Source organism: Betta splendens, chromosome 8, assembly GCF_900634795.4.
Source record: "Betta splendens chromosome 8, fBetSpl5.4, whole genome shotgun sequence".
NCBI classification, from domain to species: Eukaryota; Metazoa; Chordata; class Actinopteri; order Anabantiformes; family Osphronemidae; genus Betta; species Betta splendens.
The window spans coordinates 7,621,562-7,642,506 of record NC_040888.2 but is presented as its reverse complement, the minus strand read 5'-3'; the positions used below and the strand labels follow the sequence as shown (position 1 = coordinate 7,642,506).

The window sequence follows — 20,945 nt, the reverse complement described above, 5'->3', positions numbered from 1 at the left end:
TCGACAGACATTTTTCATTTTTCGATTCGTCTTTACTGTTGTCTTCAGTTATACACGTGGGTAAAGGCAGTTAAAACACTGCCGCCTTCGAAATAACAAATCACTCCTCGAGAAGCAATTAACACAGAAAACATTCGAGTGCTCAGCATAATGTAACAAAAATATGGCAGTAGTTGGTACATTTATCAACAAGGCACCAAAGGTATCAATATTTGATATTTTTGTCCCTGCTTTTGTAGAAGCTTGCCTGAAGAATAATAAAACCTGTGGAGTGTGAACATATAGTACGATATTTGTTCTCTCTGTACCAGCTTCTCCAGGTCCTGCCTCACGTGTACGAGGGGCTTTAATGAGGTTCAGACGGGCCGTGCCTTCGACTCACGGGGTAGAGACACAGTGACAATGGTGGAGAGAGAGGTGGGAAAGGAAGTCCTTTTGATGAGTGGCTTTAGGTGTTCATACTGACAGAGAAAAATAAAACACAAGCATGTCAGGGTCCACAGAGAGGGGGCGACAGGGGGTGCAGTGCAGATGCGGACTGTCCGCATCTCTCGACCCGATGCCGTCGCCGTCCGCGCACTCGCTTCAGTGCAGGTGAGCGTTGAGGTCGTACTTCTCGCAGAACTTGTCCGTGAACGGGATGCAGGTGAGCAGCTCGCACCACTCGCACTTGATGGGGTAGACGAAGAAGAGCACCACGAGGCCCGAGAAGAGGCCGACGAACACCAGCAGCGAGGCGATGATCTGGCAGCGCTTGCGGTACAGGTCGGTGCGGCCGAAGCTGATGTAGGGCAGGAAGGCGAAGGACAGGAAGAAGCCGGAGACGAAGCCGCAGATGTGGGCGAAGTTGTCGATCCAGGGCAGCAGCCCGAAGGCGAAGAGGAACAGCACCACGCACAGCAGCTTGGTGAAGGCCCTCCAGGGCAGCGCCAGGATCTGCCAGCTCTGAAACAGCTCCACGAACAAACAGGCCAGGATGCCGAACTGGGAGCCGGCCGGACCCACCTGAGGCCGAGACAGCAGCGGGGGAAGTGTGAGCGACCGCGTTATTGTTAGATCGGGAGCATGTTACGCGTGATCACCTCTGCTCTGTAGGGCAGGAAGATGGCGGAGGCCAGGTTGCCGGTGATGCCGCTGAGGATGTAGATGATAGAGATGCGCAGCCAGCCTGCCAGCTTCTCCAGGTCCCTCAGGATGGTCATCTGGAAAGCCACTGAGACCAGGCAGTGAAGGATCCTGGGGGGAGGGGGTGCAAAGCGCTCATGGGTGTTCAGTGTGATGACTGGGTCGCACGTTGCACGTGGATGAAAAGCCACACGTGCTGGGAAGATAAAGATAATCTGCACGCCTTCTGCGCAAATCCCCCGATAGCTGCCCGGGGATGACTCGGCCCATCAACACAATCACTCTGTATCTCGCTGAAGCTTAATGACTTTGTATAGCGAGGGCACTTTGCTTAATTGCCCACAGGACAGAGCATGAAGCTGGAGCGCTGCTCCTCTTCACAATCAGCTCTAAAGCGGTTTAAGACACATGGAAGTTTAACCCCAGCTGGTTTAACATTTACATGTTAACTACTATATATACATATAATTAATATTTCATCAGACACTGTGTCCTTTACTAAAACCGAACGAAGCAGCTTTATTTCAGAACTCACCCAGCATGCAGAAAAAGCGAGAGCCAGAGTCTGTAAAACTGATCTGGGATCTCTGGGTTGAGGAAATGCAACAGTCCACATACATCATCCATGCAGTGCACCTGAAGAAGAACAGAAACCACGCAGTGTCGCTGAAACACAATCATGAAAAATATGACACATACCAACAATGTGATCATCTAAATCAGGATGAGCTTAAATATGACTTTGTCTAATTTAGTTTGATATTCGGGAAGTAAACAAGGCAGTACATTCGTCAATTACAGCAACAACAAGCCGTCATTAACACATTTGTGTGCAAATAGAAGAAAGTGTCTTACTTGAGAGCAGAGTGTTGCCTCCTCGTGAAAGTAGCCCTTCATAAAGTCGCAATATTCTCGGGAGGTGATTTCACACCTGACAGGAAGCAGATCGGAAATATGAATTTGAATTTATTTCAAAAAAATAAAAGGCGAGTCGCTCGCATAGATCCCGTCCCCACCTGCCCTTGGTTCCGATGCAGCAGGGCCGGCCCGTGATGGTACAGTCTATGTGAGGCAGGTTGGTGTGGTTCCCTGTGTCATACCTGGTACAAATCTAAAGAACCGACATGAGCCCCGTCACGTTGCCTCCCACTAATAATAATATAATATACAATGACCTGATGCAGCAGGTGATCGATACTCTACTCACTGGCCACTTGGTGATGTCGTCAGGCCATTCGTGCGGTGTTCCCGATGCGGGCTCTAAACATGTCCTGCAATAACGAACAGTCAGCACATGTGACCAAACGTGTCGTCGACTGCGCGACATGAGCTGCAGCCCTCTGGCGTTTCACCTGGGATCCTGATGGCACACCGAGCCGTACTGCCGGACCTTGCCGTTCAGCTGAGTGCTGGAATGGTTGGGCCACTTCACCCACTCAGCGAGCGTACTCTGGGAAACACGCACACGAACCAAGGCGTTAGAGCAGGGCGAGCTTTGCGCGAGCGCGCTGTGAAAACCGGGGGGGTTTACGCACCGAGCACTCCTCCTCCGAGGTTTGGACGCAGCCGGAGCGGTCGTTGCGCACGCAGCAGGCCGAGTTGCGCTCGACGGCTCTCTTTTCCCTGATGAGCTCGTGCACCTGCTTGTCCTGACGCATGCACGGAGAATATTTGGCCCCCAAGTGGATCAGGGCTTCCTAACAAGGAAATTCAATGCAACATTTATGTACACTTGACTTTGTACTTTTTCATGCAAAAGACGCAGCATCGGGGGATGTGCTCACCGAGCTGGGCCCGATCCAGAAGTTCTCCTGCTGCACAAACTTAACATTTTCGTACACACCTTTGTTTCTTAAAACCTAAACCAGACCAGAGAGACCAGTTAGAATGAACCCGGGTTGACCGGGAGCGTCTAACGGTGCGCTCCTCACTCACAGAATCCACCGTCTCGTGCTGGGAGAAGCCCACTGGTGCGAAACCATAGATGCACACGGCCAAGATGGTGATGAGCAGGTGGACGAAGGTGATCCAGTAGGTGAAAAACGGCCTGGAGGGGGCAGAAAGCGCGCACAGCGTTACAAAGCCGGCCGCTGGCGCGTGGACGCGTGCACGCGTGCAGCACCTGTGGTCGTCCATGTCCTCGATCTGCCTCTTGACGTAGCTGTCGATGCGCTTGCGGTAGGTGCGGTTCGTCAGCTTCCCCACCATGCCCAGCCCGTAGGGCCGCTTCTCCCGGGCGAAGAGCTTCTTCACAGGGACCACGATGCGCTGGCCCCGGCGCTGCCCGTTGATGCTCACCACCTCCTGCCGCAGGGGCACCTTGGGCGGGCCGGGGGTCCCCTCCTTGGCCTTGCGCCACCCTCGCTCCAGAGGCCTGGGGGAGCGAATGGGAAGCACACACTGTAGGGCTCATATCTTATATGTAATGCGATTGTGGCGCGCTGGACTCACAGCATGAGGTGACTTCTCTCCAGCTCCGTCTTGTCCAGGGCGCTGCCCGTCAGCTCCGTCTCGTCCTTCTTGCCGCTAGGCTCCGCCTCCTTCACGGCGGCCTCGAAGGCAGGCTCGAACACCTCATCCGTGTACGTGGACAACTCCTCCTGCATCAAGACGTCCTGAACACGACATAGCGCGTAAATAGGGCATCATAATAATAAATATGAATAACAGAAATTACCATTTTCCGGACTTACTCGGGCAAAAAACGAGGTGTCCAATTCATCAGGAAAGTCAACCACATCTTCCTCCATGAAGCTGGCGGGGGTGAAGCTCCGTCTTTGGGTCCTTCTCATAGTGCTCTCCCGTATTGAACGGCCCTGAGCAGCACACACACACAATATAAGAAGCAATCAAGGAGGTTATAGACAAATATATGGCGTACATGACTGCGCATATGTCGTTTCTGAATGCACTGTTCATATTTGAGGTGCTCCGTAGCTCGCCCACTAACCTTGACCAGCGCTGCTGCGGCCCTGAAGCTCATCTTCGCCACGGACTCCCTCTTGCGCCGGCGCGGCAGCCGGTTGAGACCTGAGCGGGAGCTGGTGAAGGAGCAGATGGAGGCGGCTCCGGGGGTGATGGGGGTCTGAGGCACGCTGTAGCCATCCACCTCCTCCACCATGCGGAAGGCCCGCCCTCGCGCCAGCGGGTCCACGATCTGGACACCAAAGAGCCATTAATTAAAGGCCTGATTTTTATTAAAGGAAATGTTACGTGAGCATTTCAATTCCTGCACCTTTTGCATGCCATGCTGCGAGCTGGGGACGTAGAGAGGAGGCGGGGTCTCAGTGCTGGTTAAAGAGATGTTGTCCTGGCTCGGCAGGTCCATCTCTCGGATCACCTGCGGCTTCAGCTTCCCGTAGCGCAGGCTGCAGTGGCGGAGGCTCTTCCGCTGCCATTTCTGCGTGGCATCGCCGTCCTTGCTGACCCCGAACCAGTCCGCCGTTCCCCTGATGTCACAGACACCGACCGACCTGTCACATCTGGGTCACAAATCTCACACGCGCTTTATCGAAACGCTCACAGAGGCAACTTTTAACCCTCGGTTTATGTGTGTATGAGCCACTGGTGTGTGTGGAGCTGATGGGAGTTTGCCAGAAATAAAAGTGCTCTAGAAATAGAAGCAGTAGAAGGAAAAAGCAAAAGAGAATTTAGGTTAAGGCATAAAGACATAAATAGTAAAGATATGAAATCGTTTTAACACAGAAAATGAAGGATTCCTCTGCTTTGTGTCCTACTCCACTACCCGCCTGTGCCCATTCCAACGGACCTCAATGAAAACATGCGCAATCACGTTTGGGAAGCTGCAGCTTAATAAGTACCAGAACAAACAATGTTACAGTCCCCTCAGGCCAGGAAGTGGAAGTGGAAACATTCTTCAAAGGCAGGTTGGGGGAAACTAGCTGTTTCTGTACTAATTACCAGCTGCAGAGTGGATGTTCTGTGACGTTAGATAAAAATCTGTTTCTCAACACGTTGAGCAATGTTTTCCCTTCACTGAATCATTTCGCCGGTGCCTCTGTTTTTGTCGTGTCTGAGTTTTATTAAGTGTGAGCGACAATTTTTGTGGCTTTTTGAAACAGCCGATGAAAGACCTTCATATTGGTATTAACACTACTCTACACGTTGAGTGTACTCATTCATGACCCGTGTCGTGCAGACCTCCTTGTAAAGAACCTCCTGCCGTACCTGAGCAGGGTTCTGGAAAGCGAGTGGTGCTTCCTGGCGCTGCGGCGAGCCGCCCGCTGGCCCTTAACGGGCACCGTGCTAATCCGCTCAAAGTGCACCCTCCTGCTGCTGCGACCGGACCGAGCCGGGCCGGAAGGAAGGTGGCGAGAAGGCACGGGCGGAAGGAGGAGGAAAGAGAAAAGACAATGACAGACAGTGAGAAGGAAAGGTGCTGCAACTATCACGCAGAGAGGGCCAAGAAGAGGATTTATTTGATATTTTAGCTATTACAGAACGGTAAAGACTTATTACCAGGCACTAAAGCTGCTAATAAGAAATAGCCATGCAATTAGAAGAGGTGAGGTCAGAAGATGCCATAGGACACAGGTGAGCTATAGTCTCCATGTATCTAAACTCATATAAGGAAGTGCTGCCTATATTTGGAATGAGGTGTTGACTGAGTACAGCACCACTCATACGATATTAGTCCAGCTGCCTTTACCTCTTTATAGTCTGAGTGATGGATGACTGGCGTTGTAAGACCGGCCGCCGGGCGTCAAAGAGGTCGCGCGGCGGCGACTGCAGGTGGGAGTTGTCCGCCGGCATGCTGACGCTGCGCAGGAACCCCTGCCGCTTCACCGGCTGCATGGGAAACAACGCGTGAGCACCGAGACACGCTGAGGACGCGAGTCGCCACGAAACGACAAACACAAGAAGGGGAGGCGGCGAGGAAGGGCACCTGGACGAATGTGGGAGGCTCGTCGAGCGACATCTGAGCCGCGGGGATGTCCAGTCGGAGCCACGGAGGCTTCTTCCTTTGCAGGCTGCTGGTGCTCTCCCGCCGTGGTTCAGCCATGTTCCCTGTCCCACCCAAGGCCTGCCAGCTACACAGGGAACACAGGGGGGGGGGGGTGTCATTAATAGAGCCGTCAGTATAACATGAATACTTTATAACATTGGTGATTGGATGATAAAAGGGGCCCAGCACAGTCTCGATGCCCACAATCGTTCTTAGAGCCACTTAAAAACACTAAATATTTGGGCTGCACACTGAGGAAGTGTGTTGTCTTAGAAATAATCCTTTAATTGTACAGTTAAATCAAACGCTAGCCCTCTTTGCTCTGCTTACAGCAGACATCAGTCAGGGCCTAATGATTGTGTATGCATTCCAGTGAGGGGGCTGGGAACCACAGGAGGTGCACAGTAAACAGTAAATGGCTACAGACCGCCCGCCCGTAGCTGGAGCCTTGTTATCAAGAGCCCCTCACTTAATTGAACCACTATTAACCTCACGTGTGATTAATTTACAGACACATTAATTTCCATTATTCCCCAGTGAAAGAGCTCCTTTACGTACAGCCATCAGTGCATTTAAAATGTGCGTATGCTTCTAGTGCAATTCGTTCAAAATGTGATTGTGTACATTGTCTTGAGCTGTTACAAAACCAAATACATTCTAAGAATAACTACTAAAAACTAATTATTATTACGCTTATTACGTCACATTCTCACTTCTGTTTTCTCCAGCTTCCTGGAAGCAGTGACATCGTCTAGAGGCCACATGAGCTTTGTGTTTAGCGTTGTGAAATGTTTTCCACGCATCGTAGGCGAGATCTCGAAGGAAGTTATTTGTCAGAGTGTTAGGATTAACCACAGGTCTCATTTACAGTTGCTCAAGGGTTACAGTACAGTCACTGTGACATATTTGTATTACTGTAAACAGCAGTAATGGTACAGTTGTTTGTGTGTGTGTGTGTGTGTGTGCGTGCGTGCGTGCGTGCGTGCGTGCGTGCGTGCGTGCGTGCGTGCGTGCGTGCGTGCGTGCGTGTGTGTGTGTGTGTGTGTTTGGGTGGGGGTTTCTCTCACTCTCAGCCTTGTAGCTTTGCTTTTAAATTAATTAGGTTTGAAGATGACTTTATTACACTGGCCGTGGTTTGACCTCCAGGGACAGTGTCTGGATTGTGACACCAGATTAGCAGAGCACACTGGAATAAGGTCGGCTGATGCAGAGTCAGCTCCCGAGGGAGACCAGAGCCGTAGCAGCAACACACACTCCTCACATCTATGTTCCCCTTCAACACAGTTCAAATTAAAGCCACTGAAGGGGCTGCTTGCCTGTACACTGACGTCAGCGCGGTGACAGATGAGATCGTGCCGTCGTGGACCTGCTACTGACATTAGAGAAATGCAAATGTGACAGAAGCCTCTCGCTCGGAGCCCGGCTCACTGTCGCAGCAGCAGCCCACTCCCTCTGGCCCCGGGACACAACGCCCAACATTTAATTACGTTCGCCATTAGTTGGAACAGCAGGGCTCCAGATATAGAGCAGATCTGAAGAGGCAGCGCTGGCTTCAGGGTTGCAGATAGGACCCGACTGGCTGAGAGGGAGTCGACGGCGAGGGGAACCTCATTTTCCTCCGCGCTCAGTATTTCTGATTGCTTAGGCTTTGCCTCCTCCTGTTGACTCCATTTGCCTTCAATGTGTGCTCTGCTTCCAGACAGTAAAGAGAGGATGAGCGGACGCGCACAACTGCTCCCATCATCAGATTCCCGTCTCCTGTCGTCTCCCCCGCACATTCGCTTCCTACTGTACGCGCATGTGGCCTCTCTGTGACTCTCCGACTGCCATTTCCAAGCAATTAAAGCCTCACAGCTCCTGTACGGCTCTTCAGACTAAACCCACACAGGGAGACCTAAAAAAAATCATTCCTGAGTAACAGCTGAAACATCTGATGCCGTAACATGACGACAGAGCAGAGCCATTAGTAAAGACCCGCAGAGGACGAGCAGCATTTTTTCACCACCTACACTCATTATAGAGGGTGCTAATAAAACGTGATGGCTATTGTCGCGCTTTTCCATTAGCATGTTAATCACTGGGTTGTAAAAGCATTTGGTCGCAGCCCAACACAAACGTTCAGCGTTTGACACGCAGCCAAGCCACGACTGTCTCTCTCTTCTCCATCCAAAGTCAACACAGCCGCGGAGCTGGAGCCGTCGCTCACGCAGCGCACGAGCACGACGCCGGCCGCCGACTCGTTTCCCACCACGAGAGGGCCCTCGACGCGTCACTCATCCCCGCGCCGAGTGACAATCACAAATCCCTGCACAGAGAGGGGAGGACTCGGGTCTGGGAGCGCCGGGCTTCGCAGGGAGGAAGTCCTTGAGGAGCACGTATCCTTGGGGGCAGGAGAGATGATTGAGTTCTGTGTCTGGCAATTATCCAGGATGAAGGATACGAACTCCCTTGACAGAGCGGCGTTATCTGCTTGAGGTCAGGTTTGGCAGTGAAAGAAATTCCATCTTGAAAAAGTGACTTAGTGAGACAAGAGTGTGCTATTCGAACTATTCAACCTGACCAGCTGCTGAATCTGCCAACCAAAATTCCTCCTCTCAAGGTGAACCATGCTTTGCGATGGTCGATGTGGCGGACGGCATTCAGAGAAATCGACGGTTTCCAACGGTGTGTTGTCGCATTCACGTGCTACAATCTATTTTCCTAAGATGTTTTTATTTAGGCTTCACATCTGAAGGCAGAAAACACCCACGCCCAGGACTGTGCGCTGTGCCTCATGAGACTGGCTTCCTGCTGTCGTTTTCTCCTCGTGAGAAACTAGCACTTCCTACTCAATCACGAGACCCATGACAACCCAGCGCTGATTGCTTGGCGTTCTCGGGCTGCGAGCGGCCGAGACGCGGCGAGACAAGCTGACGTCGCTTTAGGTGCGGGAGCGTCCGTCCAGCAAGCCATAATGACTGGGGTTGACAGTCATCCTCCGTCTGGGGAGCTGCAATTTACCGTATTAGAGTCTTCATATAAACTCAGGCCGGACGACGTTTTCCATGTCGTCATTTAATATGATCGCTTGCTAAATGGCCTGAAGTCAAGCAAGAAAAGGCACTGGCTCTGAGAACAGCTGTCACAGCTGTCACAGGTGAGGCTTACTGTACAGTCAAACACAACAAAGACTCAGCTAAGTGCCACCTTGAACACACTTAAGAGCCTGAGTAAATAAGTTAAGTGACAGAGGGACCGATGCTACTCTTTAGTTTGTCCTTGGGTAATTATGTACATTTTTTAGAGTGCTGCCATGCTTCAAATACACAGAGGCTTAGAAATAGGACTATTTCTCATTGTAAATAAAACAGTAATCTGGCCATGGCCTCTTCTGTGTGTGCAAAGCTTTTGGGGAAAACAATAACTACATGCATTCATATAGAGTCAATCCTTTCTGACATAACAGCCATTTTTAATTTTAAGGCCTGCCCAAACCAACATTCCTTAGGACCTCTGGCTGAAAGTGAACCAAGCTGAAACGGCAGAGCAGGAAACCACATGAAGTCTAACCACTGTGGACGGGTGCTGGCCGGGTTTCCGGCCACTGTGTGCGTTGCTCAACGGGAGCCGGGCTAACTGACAGAGCCGTGTCACCGAGGCCTCAGGGGACTGGCAACGTGGGGCTCCCCTGCCTCCTGTGGGGGGGGGGGGGGGGGGGGGGGGGGGGGGGGCAAGGACTGCATGTACATGCAGGCATCACGATGGACGACCAGATCCGGTTTCTTTACCTCATTCCTGCGAGCACCAGCGCTGCCTGGCCTCAGGCTTTCATCCCTCGCTCATCCTCTTTCTCTTCTTGCATATCTCTGCTGCTCGTTTGCCCAGTTTGACCACTTTTATTACAGACCTACCAATTTGTGCGCATTTGTAACATTTTTAGCGTTGGGGGGATGTCGTGTTTGGTTTTCCCCTTGCTCTATCAGTTAGTCATAAACTATGAATGATTCTACTATCCATTGTTCGTCACATCTTGGACATGAGGTGTAACAGGGAACAATGGAAGGAAACACTTACTCTCCCACAGTTATTCTCTTGCTGCTATTGGGAGGAATATCCTAAACGCACCTTTAAATATAAAGAGATAGACACAGCTAAATCGCCAAATCAAGAACATCAACGCCGACCCAATTAATGTGACCATTGCGAAATCAGCCTCTACGTGTTCTGCAGCAGCTGCACTTTCCATGAGCAGAGTTTTGTAATGATGACCACAAACTCATGACCACATAGTCATCCTGGTAAATGGGTGGAGGCATGTGAGAAATGTTATACAGAAGTAACACATCTGGCAATTCACCCTGATATAAGGTCTGAGTATAAATCACTTAGGCCCAATAACACTACGTTTGCTGAACAGTAGTTTTTGCAGGGCTCTGAGGCCCATTTGCTTATAAACAGCAGAATATTTCTTTGATCTTTATATAGCACATCATGCTTCCAACTGGGATGAACTAAGAAGCTGACGAAGATACAAAGCCACTGATAATCCATTTGGGCAAGAAGAGAAGAAAGAGCGAAAACAAAGTGGCACTAGAAATAAATCCGCTAGAGGCTGACGCTAATATCAGCTGACGCTAATATCAGCTGACTTTGGATATAGGCGCATGATATAACCAAGGGGCAAACTACGGCAATTGTCAGCAGGTTTCTCTTCTTTTCCAACCGAGTTGTGGTCCACAGTCCCGGCCTAAAGTCTCAGAGCTGTCTTTATCTCTATTTCTGTCCATCTCACAGGGATGAAAACACTCCCAGTCCACAGGCGCACAGAGCGAAGTGCTGAGCAACAGTAAAGTGGCAGTCATCGGAGTTGACCCCGGTGACATGTGACAGGGTGTCACAGCAAAGCAGCCCTTACGAAATCAAAAAACACACACAGCAGCTGACCCCGGGATCGAGTGTCAGTGCAAGTCGAGGGCCAGGAGGGGCTAGAGGTGCTCCACAGGTCTTTACTGTACGTTCTGGCTGAGAGGAGGCTCAACCTTCAGTTTGGAGAGGCAGATATGCATCGGCCCAACCCCACCGGTGACCTCACTGTCATAACTGTTTATGAAATGACAGGATCTAGTGCCAGGTTTATTAATAGCTCATGAAAGTAAAACCGGTCTGTGAAACTAGGCGGTGCGCTCGCAGCGTATTTACACACGTTGAAATATCTTTGACAGAAGCGAACGTGGCTGCGCGCCTCAAAGGCTGTGCACATCAAACTGGATTAGTAGCAGAGGATTCGTCCATTTATCTCTAAAAATACTATCTATTTTCCACATCAACCTGTCTGCAGCCCTCTCCTGTCTTCTTCATATAAAGCCGGCCACATGCAGGTCCTAGAAAATTACACTTGGTTATGTTATCAGCGCTTTCACCGTGCAGCAATATCCTGCACAGGAAATCAATATGAAGGAAATGTGAGATGAGTTCACAGTACACAAACACCGAGATATGCATTTACTGAAGCCTCAGCGTGTTTGCAAAAAGAACAACTATCACATAAGCATCAGCGCAAGGTTTCCTTCCCTTTTACTTGGCAGGTGAAACATTATTACATGCATAGTTAATTCGAGACTTGAATTATTCAGCCGTTCTGCACAGGTGAATTATTTACTGCGTTTACGTCCTGCAGGAGCCGAGGCTCGGGCCCCCGTCGGCTGCAGCAACACGTCTCTCGGCGTTGTTAATGGGCCTGTTTTAGCTCACGGCGGCAGCGAGCGAACACAAGTCTCCTCTGCAGTGGAAAATCAAGGCTCGCTTAATCTGTGTCACGTCCAGAGTTGCGCTGCTGCCTCTAATCTTGAGGAAACAGCTGACAGTAAAAGCTCCCTCACCATAGTATATATATATTTATATATATATACACACACGCACACATACAGGGTTTATACAGTAACTACAGTGTTGTGTATATACGCTTAGTAAACTCAGATATCGCTTCTCTGAATAGGCCCACAGTGTTCTGGCCTTCATCACTTCAACATTAAGCAATACATGTGCATAGACGGGTACAAGGCTGGGAATCCAGCTGCTAGTTGTTCACTGCAGGTGCTTATCATTGACTTACTATACTCTGTAACCTACAGGGAGACTAAGCAGAAACTGCAACAGCGAGACAGAAACTCCACCAGCCCCCGAAACCTATTAGGCAGCTCGACGCTGGAGAATACAGAGTGCATGCAAACGATAGGGGCGAACGCTGCAGGCCTGTTAGGACAGTTCAGGAAATTCAACAAGACTTCAGAGACCCAACTAACAGCTACACAGGAAAAATAAAAATAAGAAGGGACGCGCTTACACAACTTACCATATACATAATAATATTGGGTTGGCATCATTCATTTAGGAATAGAATTATTATTATATTATAATAGAAATTATTAACATGAGTCTTCCTAGGGTTGAGACTTGGCTCATCCCCTGATTAAAGTAACAGACCATCATCTCCTACATGTCTCCTGAGCCCACAAACAACCACCTTATTGTTTACAGGAGGTTTGACATTCTCTTGTTAAGTGAGTAAGAGGAGAATCCCAGAAACTGCATGCCCTAACAACATGTGAGCCTCATCTACATAGTTTCCACCATGATATCAGCCCGAATCAAGCCTACACAAGGCGGCATTGTACAGCCTGACGTGGACCGGGCTGAACAACGGTCATTGTGCTGCGTGATCGTAGTCACAAAAAATAAAAAGACAAGAGCAGGGCAAAGACGGGCGTACTAAGCAAATTCCCAAGGCAGATAATTAGTCCAGCGAGGCGCACAATGAGTTAACTTGGTTGTGGAGACATCATCCTACACAGAGCGGTTGGTTGATAGATGAAAGCTGAGTTTCTCAAGTCAAAAACAGAATCACGACCACTTTGGCTTATTTTTGTGAACTAATCAATCAACGGGATTAAAAATACTTAACAAAAGGAGAGTCTATCAGCTCTGTCATCTTACATCCTCTGTGGGAGACCACCAGCATGGAGAGGTCAGGTTACTGCGTACTTTACTGAGAGGGGCTTGAAGGAAGGAAGCGTCGAGCAGAGGTGGGGCGGGGCGGGGTGGGGGGGGGGGGGGGGGTGCAAACGGAGGCAGGAAACGCGCTGCGGACCGCTCGCAATCTCTGCGTCCAGCCCACACGACCGCGGAAGCGACGTACGGCTGCACGCAGGCACCACAACACATCCACAATACACATGTAAACATACACATCCCATCTCCTGGCCTTGATCAGGTAGAGCTCAGTGTGCGCAAATAGAAGGGCCTTAGTTGACACAGAATGGATGGATTCAGTGTGAGGAGAATATGAAGGACGTCTTGAGCCAAAGTCAAGTCAAGCTAAAGGGTAAAAACATCTGCAGATGCTGAGCAGCTGGATTTCCATGCTCCCATCCCTGATCAGTATTTCTAAACACACACTAAGAACAACAAGAGAATATTCATGTGTTTACTTGTTCAGTCATCTAAACGTATTGTTTCAGCTGCTGAACAGGAGCTGGCTTTGCCCTTCACATGCAAAATGCACACGTCAACAGCCCAGGTACCGATTATTGACTTGACTACACGCATACAGTACGTGGAGGGTGAATACGTGATTGTGAGCATGCGCAGCTGGTTGTACTGTACCAGCAGCGTGCCTCTGCACCAAAATACATTTAGTATCACATATCACTGTCACATAGATACATTTCTCTGTTTAGGTTGACAGTATCAACTTAACAGAGGCAGCAGCCTCATAAATCTCTGTAACCCTCGGGCTTCAAACTGAATTTGTGGGAGAGAAAATTGTTCCTGTTCCACACAAAACAACTAAGCCACTCAAATAAAGCTTCTATTTGAACCTCATAGAATGCAAAGAAAAAATAATAAAACAAACAAATAATAAAAATAAAAATAAAAGCTCTATCTGCCACTGCATGAGGGAGCGAGAACACAAAGCCATCACCATCACATATACACAGACAACATGCCTCCTAGAATTACTGTGATAGAAACCTGTGGGTGCGATGGTTACTCACTCACTGTGGCACTGGTGGGACTCAGATGTGGGTCACAATACACTTTGGCAGAGGCTGTGAACAGCGCAGCCCGTAGAGCAATGACTCAGAGAAATGTGAGGTGAGATTGAGTGTCTTTGTCAAAACAAGTGAGCATCTGCACCGTTTCTGTGGCTGCATTCAAGCACAGAATGAACACAGCATCCATATTATTGTAGGCAAGTTTAAATTTGAATAAACGGAGATTTACAAGGCAATAAAAGCAGCAAAACTGCACGCAATTCAATCTAATCTCGTTTGATAATGTTAATTTAAACAATTTAACTTATGTAATGCATCATTTCACTTTCTCATTTAGACATTAATAATAGACAATTGATCATATCGCATTCAAAATGAACTGCGCCTGTGTATCTAATCTTAGTTTCAGCAGACTCTGTTGACCACAGCATTCATATCATTCAGGATATTATTTGCAGTTCACACAAAGGAGTTTCATCCTGGAAAAAAAGCCTGCAACAGGAAACTAAAGAAAACAAAACTGCATTATCAAGATTTTTAGTTGTTTGCATTCACCCACTACTGTACAGTATCTTTAAAACGACATTTTATCTTGCACTTTTAGGAGCTACTGTAATAATATAGAGCCGGCTTGGATCAGTAAGACTTAAAAGTGAGACTGAGGAGGGCGGAAGGAGGAAGAATGAAGCCATGCAGCTGGCCCCAGTGATCTGTGGAAAACTCCCAACAAAAGGCACAGGAAGACTGGGAAGGCTGGGGCAGGTCCTGTGGGACGGTGTCAGGCCCAGTGAGGGGGAGGCCTCCATACTCCTGATACAACTGAGGAAAAAGACACAAACTCTTTGCCTGAGTTAAAAAAGATCTCTCCTTAGGTCACAGAGAAGGACTTCCTTGTCCTTTAGATGATTTGACAACCAAATACAGTAATGTGGCAAATGATCAGGAAAACGTTGGAGGGGCGACAGAATGTCTGATTCAGACGAGCTGAAAGAAGTGAAACTGAAAATAAACATGGAACACAGAGAAAGAGAAAGAGAGCGAAGCTGACAGGCTGCAAGAAAAGCGTCTCTGTGATCTGCATTACTTTCCATGTTCCCCTTTTTCTGTGTGAATTGGCTTCACCTTGAGATCCCAGACTGAAGGCCTCACTATAACTGGGTGTGATCAGTGGGCAACGTACTGTAAATGGGAGCCTTTACATCATTTTCCTTGGCACGAGGAGTGTGAGCTGGCAGATGGAAGCGACGGATGGCCCAGTGGTGAAGTTGTGAACAAAAACTATTATTTGTAAAAAAGAATGATCATTTGCACAGTACAATGACTTCTCAGCACAAGTAATTCAACATTCACACTGACTGCGATCCAGCTCTTCCAGAAAAAAAAAAGACACAAGAGTCCAACACACACCCTCATTTCTGGGAAAGCTGCTGGAGTGAGTTCGGTGCGTGGTATGTGATGTTGGTGGGACTCTTGAAATAGTCCAGATATAATACGTGTGCAGCTCATTCAGGGAGCAGCCAGCTCTTGAGTTTACCAGTCTGGTAAACAATGAGGATTCGTGGCCTGTGGGTATGACAGACTGGCTGTGCCAAAGATAGAGGTGGGTGTAGAGCGGGCCGGGGTACGGCTGTTCTATTTAAAGCCCCGCTATCGTCACAGCAGCAGCGCTGGGATACTCTATCATCCAGGGTGTTCCTTGAGTTGGTTCTCTGGTCTCACAATGATCTATAAACGTAAACAGACACTACACAAGGCTGCCGGGACGGCACACAAGGCCCCATGTTTGAGCTCCAGGTAAAAGTAAATAGACGATAGGTCATCCGTGGACAAGCGGAGTTCAAGGAGTCACTGCTGCTGGTCTGGAAGTACCGGTTTTCTGGGAAAAACACGGAGCATTCCCACAGCTTTGCTTTGAGGTTAACCAGACTCAGACAAAATGACAGGAAGAACACGAGCTCCCAGACCCAAAACCACCCTGGAACTACAACTACAACTACAGCTTCATTCTCTTTTCATCTCTCTTACGTTTCAGTGTTGACTTCAATAAACTATAAAATACAATCTTTATTTTCAGAGCCAAACTTTCTCCCAGTCTCTGCACCTGAGGTTTTCCAGTAACTGCTTCGGGGTGCTGGTTAAGATGTTAGCGTCTGGCCCCGTGATGGGCGACAGAAAGCCAGGGTGGCACGCTAGCAGACCTGAAACAGCCCAGCTGCTGGTTTATAACGTGACATCACCACGAATCCACGATCACCACTACCGCATCATTCCACCATCAAGGTGTCGCAGGGTCGGGGAACAACTGGATGCAGCCAATCTGCCGACGGGGGAAATGCTCAGAGGCCATGCAACACCGAGTGTACGGTGCTTCCAGGAAGACAGGGATGATTATTCGTACAAGACAACATCACACTTCCTGCGCAATCAATCGCTGCCCCACAACAAATGCAATGTTTTCCCGTTTCCCTCCGCGGACGAGGCAAACTCAATTTAAATTCCACCCTTCGCGTGCACGTCAGGCACGGGCAGACGCGAGCGTTTCCGCAAATACACTATTCGCGTCCGTCCTCCCGCTCCCGACAGCTCAGTCAAGACTGCAACCACATCAAAGGCTACACGCTACCACATGAGCGGGGACTAGATCAAGCGCCGCCTGTTCGCTCCCTCGCCATCAATAACTCGTGCAAACCGCCGCCGACGTGCTTTTCCAGCTACTGTCAGTTCCAGGGCCGTTGTGGGAGCAGCCGTAACCAATACGTTCGGAAGGGAAGCAGGTGTATTGTGTCTACAGCAGCGGAACAAGTTGGTTTACATACTTGACCGTAAGAGCAACTCTTACTATGCGGCACATTCACAAATCAGCCTGTACTGTAACCACTTCCACACAGACATGACAGGACCAGGATCTGTGTCATTTACCCCTTTACTTAACATCTGTGTAATTGACTCCTGTGGAACACTGGTCATATCATTGTGAAGACTCATCTTGCAGTTTAACAATATATTATTACTGTGTAAACATACAGTTCAAGCAAATTCCTACCTGGCCAGCAATGAAGCTAAATTTGTCTTCGCCGGCAAACAGAACTCCCAAGAGTGCGAGTTTTGAAGACGCGAGCCAGATGTGCTCGCTGGTAAAACGGCGCTGGGGTTATTTAGAGACGCATGTGCTCCACCACATATGGAACCGTTCAGCCCGGTGACGTTCATTCTGTGCGAACTCACAAGCAGCTCCGCTCCGACACCGGGGAGAACGACCAAAGACCCCGCAGATCACTCCCCTGTTGGGGACAGTTCTGGGTTCTGAGGGGTTCCTCCCGGCAAAATTTATAGCGGCTTTGTGTTTGAAGAATGTGTGATCTGATCAAACAGGCACTAAATCTACAAAGGAAGCCCCTTGTGGGCTTAATCTGTGTGTGTTTGGGAAGCAATTAGTCCACAAATGAACACTCACACAGAGGCTAGTCAACACAGGTCGTGTCGGGTGGGCACACCTGCCTCAGCAGAGATACCACCAGCTCCATCCAAGCATCACCTACCCACATAAACACCCAAACACACACACACACATAAACACCCAAACACCCAAACACACACACACACACACACACACACACACACACACACACACACACACACACACACACACACACACACACACACACTCGCAGATTGGAAATATTATTTCTGGGGCCCAGTTGGAAAAGACACAAATGATGAGCATGGCTGCCAATACAGTATCACACATCAGGCCTGTGCTTTAATAGTGTCATTACATCACCCTGAGCCATGACCCCCCCTCCGCCTCCATGTGATAAGGTTTCAGGAACACTGGGCACACAAACCACCAGGCCATGTGCTCCTATGTCCTGTCTGCCAAAATAACTCAGCAGTTTCTAATACAGTGCGTCTACGGTTTCAAGTCAGCCCGTCCAGGTATTGAAGAACATCGGAGTGTGTAACCTTCCTCGTGTCAACAAGTTTGCAGTTCAATTGGAGCAGTGCCGGTCTCCCCTTCACAACCTCCGATGAGTCAAAGGCCCCTACGCGTTAAATGTGTGGCCCCTTTATGAGTCAACTGTGACTGGGTTTAATCCTTGTGAACACAAACGTTCCCATAAAACCATGTTTAAGGGGGTTTTTAAGGTCGACAGACAGCGAGTCAACAGACATGATTGTAGTATCTGTCTGTATATTACATGCATATACTGCAGCTGCTAATTCTAAAGCATTCCTGGTTGCTTCTCTGGAAGATGCCGCTGCCGCTGATGACGAGAAAAATGGAAGAGGAGGATGAATCAGGTTATGGTGTGACTTCATGCATGATGTGCTACGTGCTTTTTCGACAGTCAAATTCTTTCCCTCATCCTCCGACTGAGGCAGGAAAATTAAAACCATTAGGGCTTCGGCTTTTACGCACGAATGTCAGTAATCTCACCTGAATTTAGTAAAGTGCAAGTTCAAAAAAAAAAAGTCATTTAGATTCGCAACTTGTGCCTGTTTCTAGATCCAGGGCCAATTTCACACTCCATTAATTCAACTCCAGCAACTGTTGGGTTGGGGGGGGGGGGGGTGATTGGGCCTGAGGAGAGACACGTTTAAATTGCACGAGCACTAACAGACTGATTAAATTGAAATTACGAAAAAGTCCGTGCCGCGCAAACGGCACAGGCGGCGACACCGGCTGCTTTCCACGTTCAACTCGTACCCGAACCGTTTCCGCGTAAACCAATTGACCGGTGGCGCGGTCCAATCGACCGTGTGCTGGTAACCGCGAGCTCGCTCGTCCTCCACGATCACGACGCACGAGCGCTTCCTCTGGCAGCTGCCTTCCGTATTGGGCGATCGCAGGAGCCCATAGAAGAAATAATGACATAACTTACCCTTATAACAAGCAGCTCCGATGATCTCCGACAGTGGAAGAAAAAAATCCGGGTTGACAGATCCGTTCCCAGGCAGCGGATTTGTCACATCATCTTGACGCGGCGCAGGAATAAACGCGCCTCTCCTTCCCAGCCCGCAGATGTTCGAAGCCGAACCCGGTCCCGTGCTTTTCTAACGCGCTCAGTCGCGGTGGAGCCGGCGGCGGAGACGCTCCGGGAGGATGTGGCCCACACGCGCCCGCTGTCCGCTTCTCTGCGTCGCGCCCACGGACAGAACCTTCCCACTCTGCTCCATGGATCGGCCCGGGGTAAGTTTTCTTCTTCTGCCGGCCGGAGCCCAATTCAGTTTGGCGGCGAGTCAGCCCCGCCCTGGACCGGAGACGGCGCGTGGAGAAGGGAGGACCGTCAAGATCGCCGAGGAGCCGGCGCGTACGCGGGGAGGCGCTGCTTCCCGACGAGCGGCGGTGACTAAGCGATATCCTCACACGCAGCGTGGTCAAGTTTAATAAGTGTCATCGTTACCAGGCTTATACGTTAGGACTCTGCTCCCATTGGAGGGGATGAGGAGATTAGTGTGAATCAATTTGTTGTAGTGTATTGAGCCCTATAATTGGCCTATTGGGACCATTTGATGTATATGAATAGATACATTAATTAAATCACTTGTACCAGTCTCTGTCATGAAGTTGTACTTATTCAACATGAATGAGCTTCTCCACGCGCAGCATGTTAAACAAAAACGTCATTTTCCCATGAAACTTTTTAAAGACACATGTACAAAAAAGATGACTTCGAGCAATGTCATGTCTTAAGGATCCACTTGCACAATTTTGCAAGTTTAATGCAGACAAAATTATACAGAAATATATTTTTGTTCAGACCAATATGAGGTTAACGTCATCTTTCACTCCAACCCATTATCTATGTTTTCGGGTTCATTCTAGCAAAATGTATTTCATGAACCTTGTCATTTTTGCTTTACCCAAATATTGCTCAATTTGCCAACAAACTACGCAGTGCAGCCACATGACACAATTGCTGGTCAAGACTTCAGATGATATCAGGGATCTACTGAATGAACCTTGTGCTCTCCATACTTCCCATCATGCAGTCCTGCTTTATGGCTGAGCCAGTGAAGAGGCTGGTTGGCTTTCAACTTTTACACAGATTCTACACTTCTTGCTCAAATTAGGCCATGCACATACTGCAGATTACGCCAGTGTCATATGAGTGTAAGGTCTGGGTCTGCTGATGTTTACATGGCTGACTGAGGACTATTACTGTAAATGAAGCGTGACGCTTGTTTGAGTCTCGAGACCTTATGTCATAGATGTGTTCATTACACAAATGAGAAGTTTGGGGATTTTATTTTCCCGTTATTTCAGGGCAAAAGCCACAAATCTCAGTTTATAGAGAAGAACAAATGAAAAATATGAAAAATAATTTCATTTGAGAAAACGGAGCTCTCTGCTGTATCGCTGCTGCTGCTCTTTCTAATGAAAAGACCATAACGGTGCATTCCATCATGGATTCAGTGAAAGCTCAGCTGCATCTGGGAATAGTCTCCAGGATAGAGATGGATGTTCGGAAGCAGAAGGTTTCTGAGTTGCTGACAAGGGGCAACATGTGTGCAGTTTTTCTCAGAGAAGGTTTTACAGCACGAGAGACTCGTCTCCTTCACAGCCACTTTGATGTACCTCTCCACTTAGAGCCTCGATGGGCTCAATTCAGTAGCGTTTTCTGCTATTAAAATAAAAGGAATTCAGAATATTAAATCCATTTTGTGCTGATAATTTGGTTGCGTGTTCTCAGACCCGCTAAGCAAATTGGCTGATTCTGAGGCCTGCTGCAAATTTAGGAGTAACAAGTATTAAGTTATTGATTGTCAACATTTTATTGGCTATGAAAGAACTGTTCAGGTGCCCACTGGGAGTCCCT

General features: G+C 48.9%; 1 protein-coding gene across 3 annotated transcripts; it reads right to left on the bottom strand.

The window, feature by feature from the left end:
• Positions 1 to 10: 10 nt before the first annotated feature.
• On the bottom strand, positions 11 to 19,473 carry rhbdf1a (rhomboid 5 homolog 1a (Drosophila)). 3 transcript variants are annotated; one of them, XM_029158876.3, is made up of 19 exons: positions 19,008 to 19,473; positions 6,032 to 6,176; positions 5,795 to 5,934; positions 5,314 to 5,421; positions 4,361 to 4,574; positions 4,076 to 4,282; positions 3,819 to 3,941; positions 3,577 to 3,740; positions 3,248 to 3,499; positions 3,061 to 3,172; positions 2,910 to 2,984; positions 2,661 to 2,822; positions 2,478 to 2,575; positions 2,333 to 2,396; positions 2,142 to 2,236; positions 1,981 to 2,056; positions 1,661 to 1,761; positions 1,083 to 1,236; positions 11 to 1,005 (listed from the first exon to the last, which is right to left on the bottom strand). In XM_029158876.3, the coding sequence occupies exons 2-19, from the start codon at positions 6,146 to 6,148 to the stop codon at positions 586 to 588; spliced, it is 2,682 nt and encodes an 893-aa protein (XP_029014709.1). In that variant the 5' UTR covers positions 6,149 to 6,176; positions 19,008 to 19,473; the 3' UTR covers positions 11 to 585. The 3 variants fall into 3 exon arrangements, with proteins under 3 accessions (XP_029014709.1, XP_055366729.1, XP_029014711.1); XM_055510754.1 differs by having other exon boundaries at positions 5,314 to 5,418; XM_029158878.3 differs by lacking the exon at positions 5,314 to 5,421 and having other exon boundaries at positions 19,008 to 19,472.
• Positions 19,474 to 20,945: the final 1,472 nt, after the last annotated feature.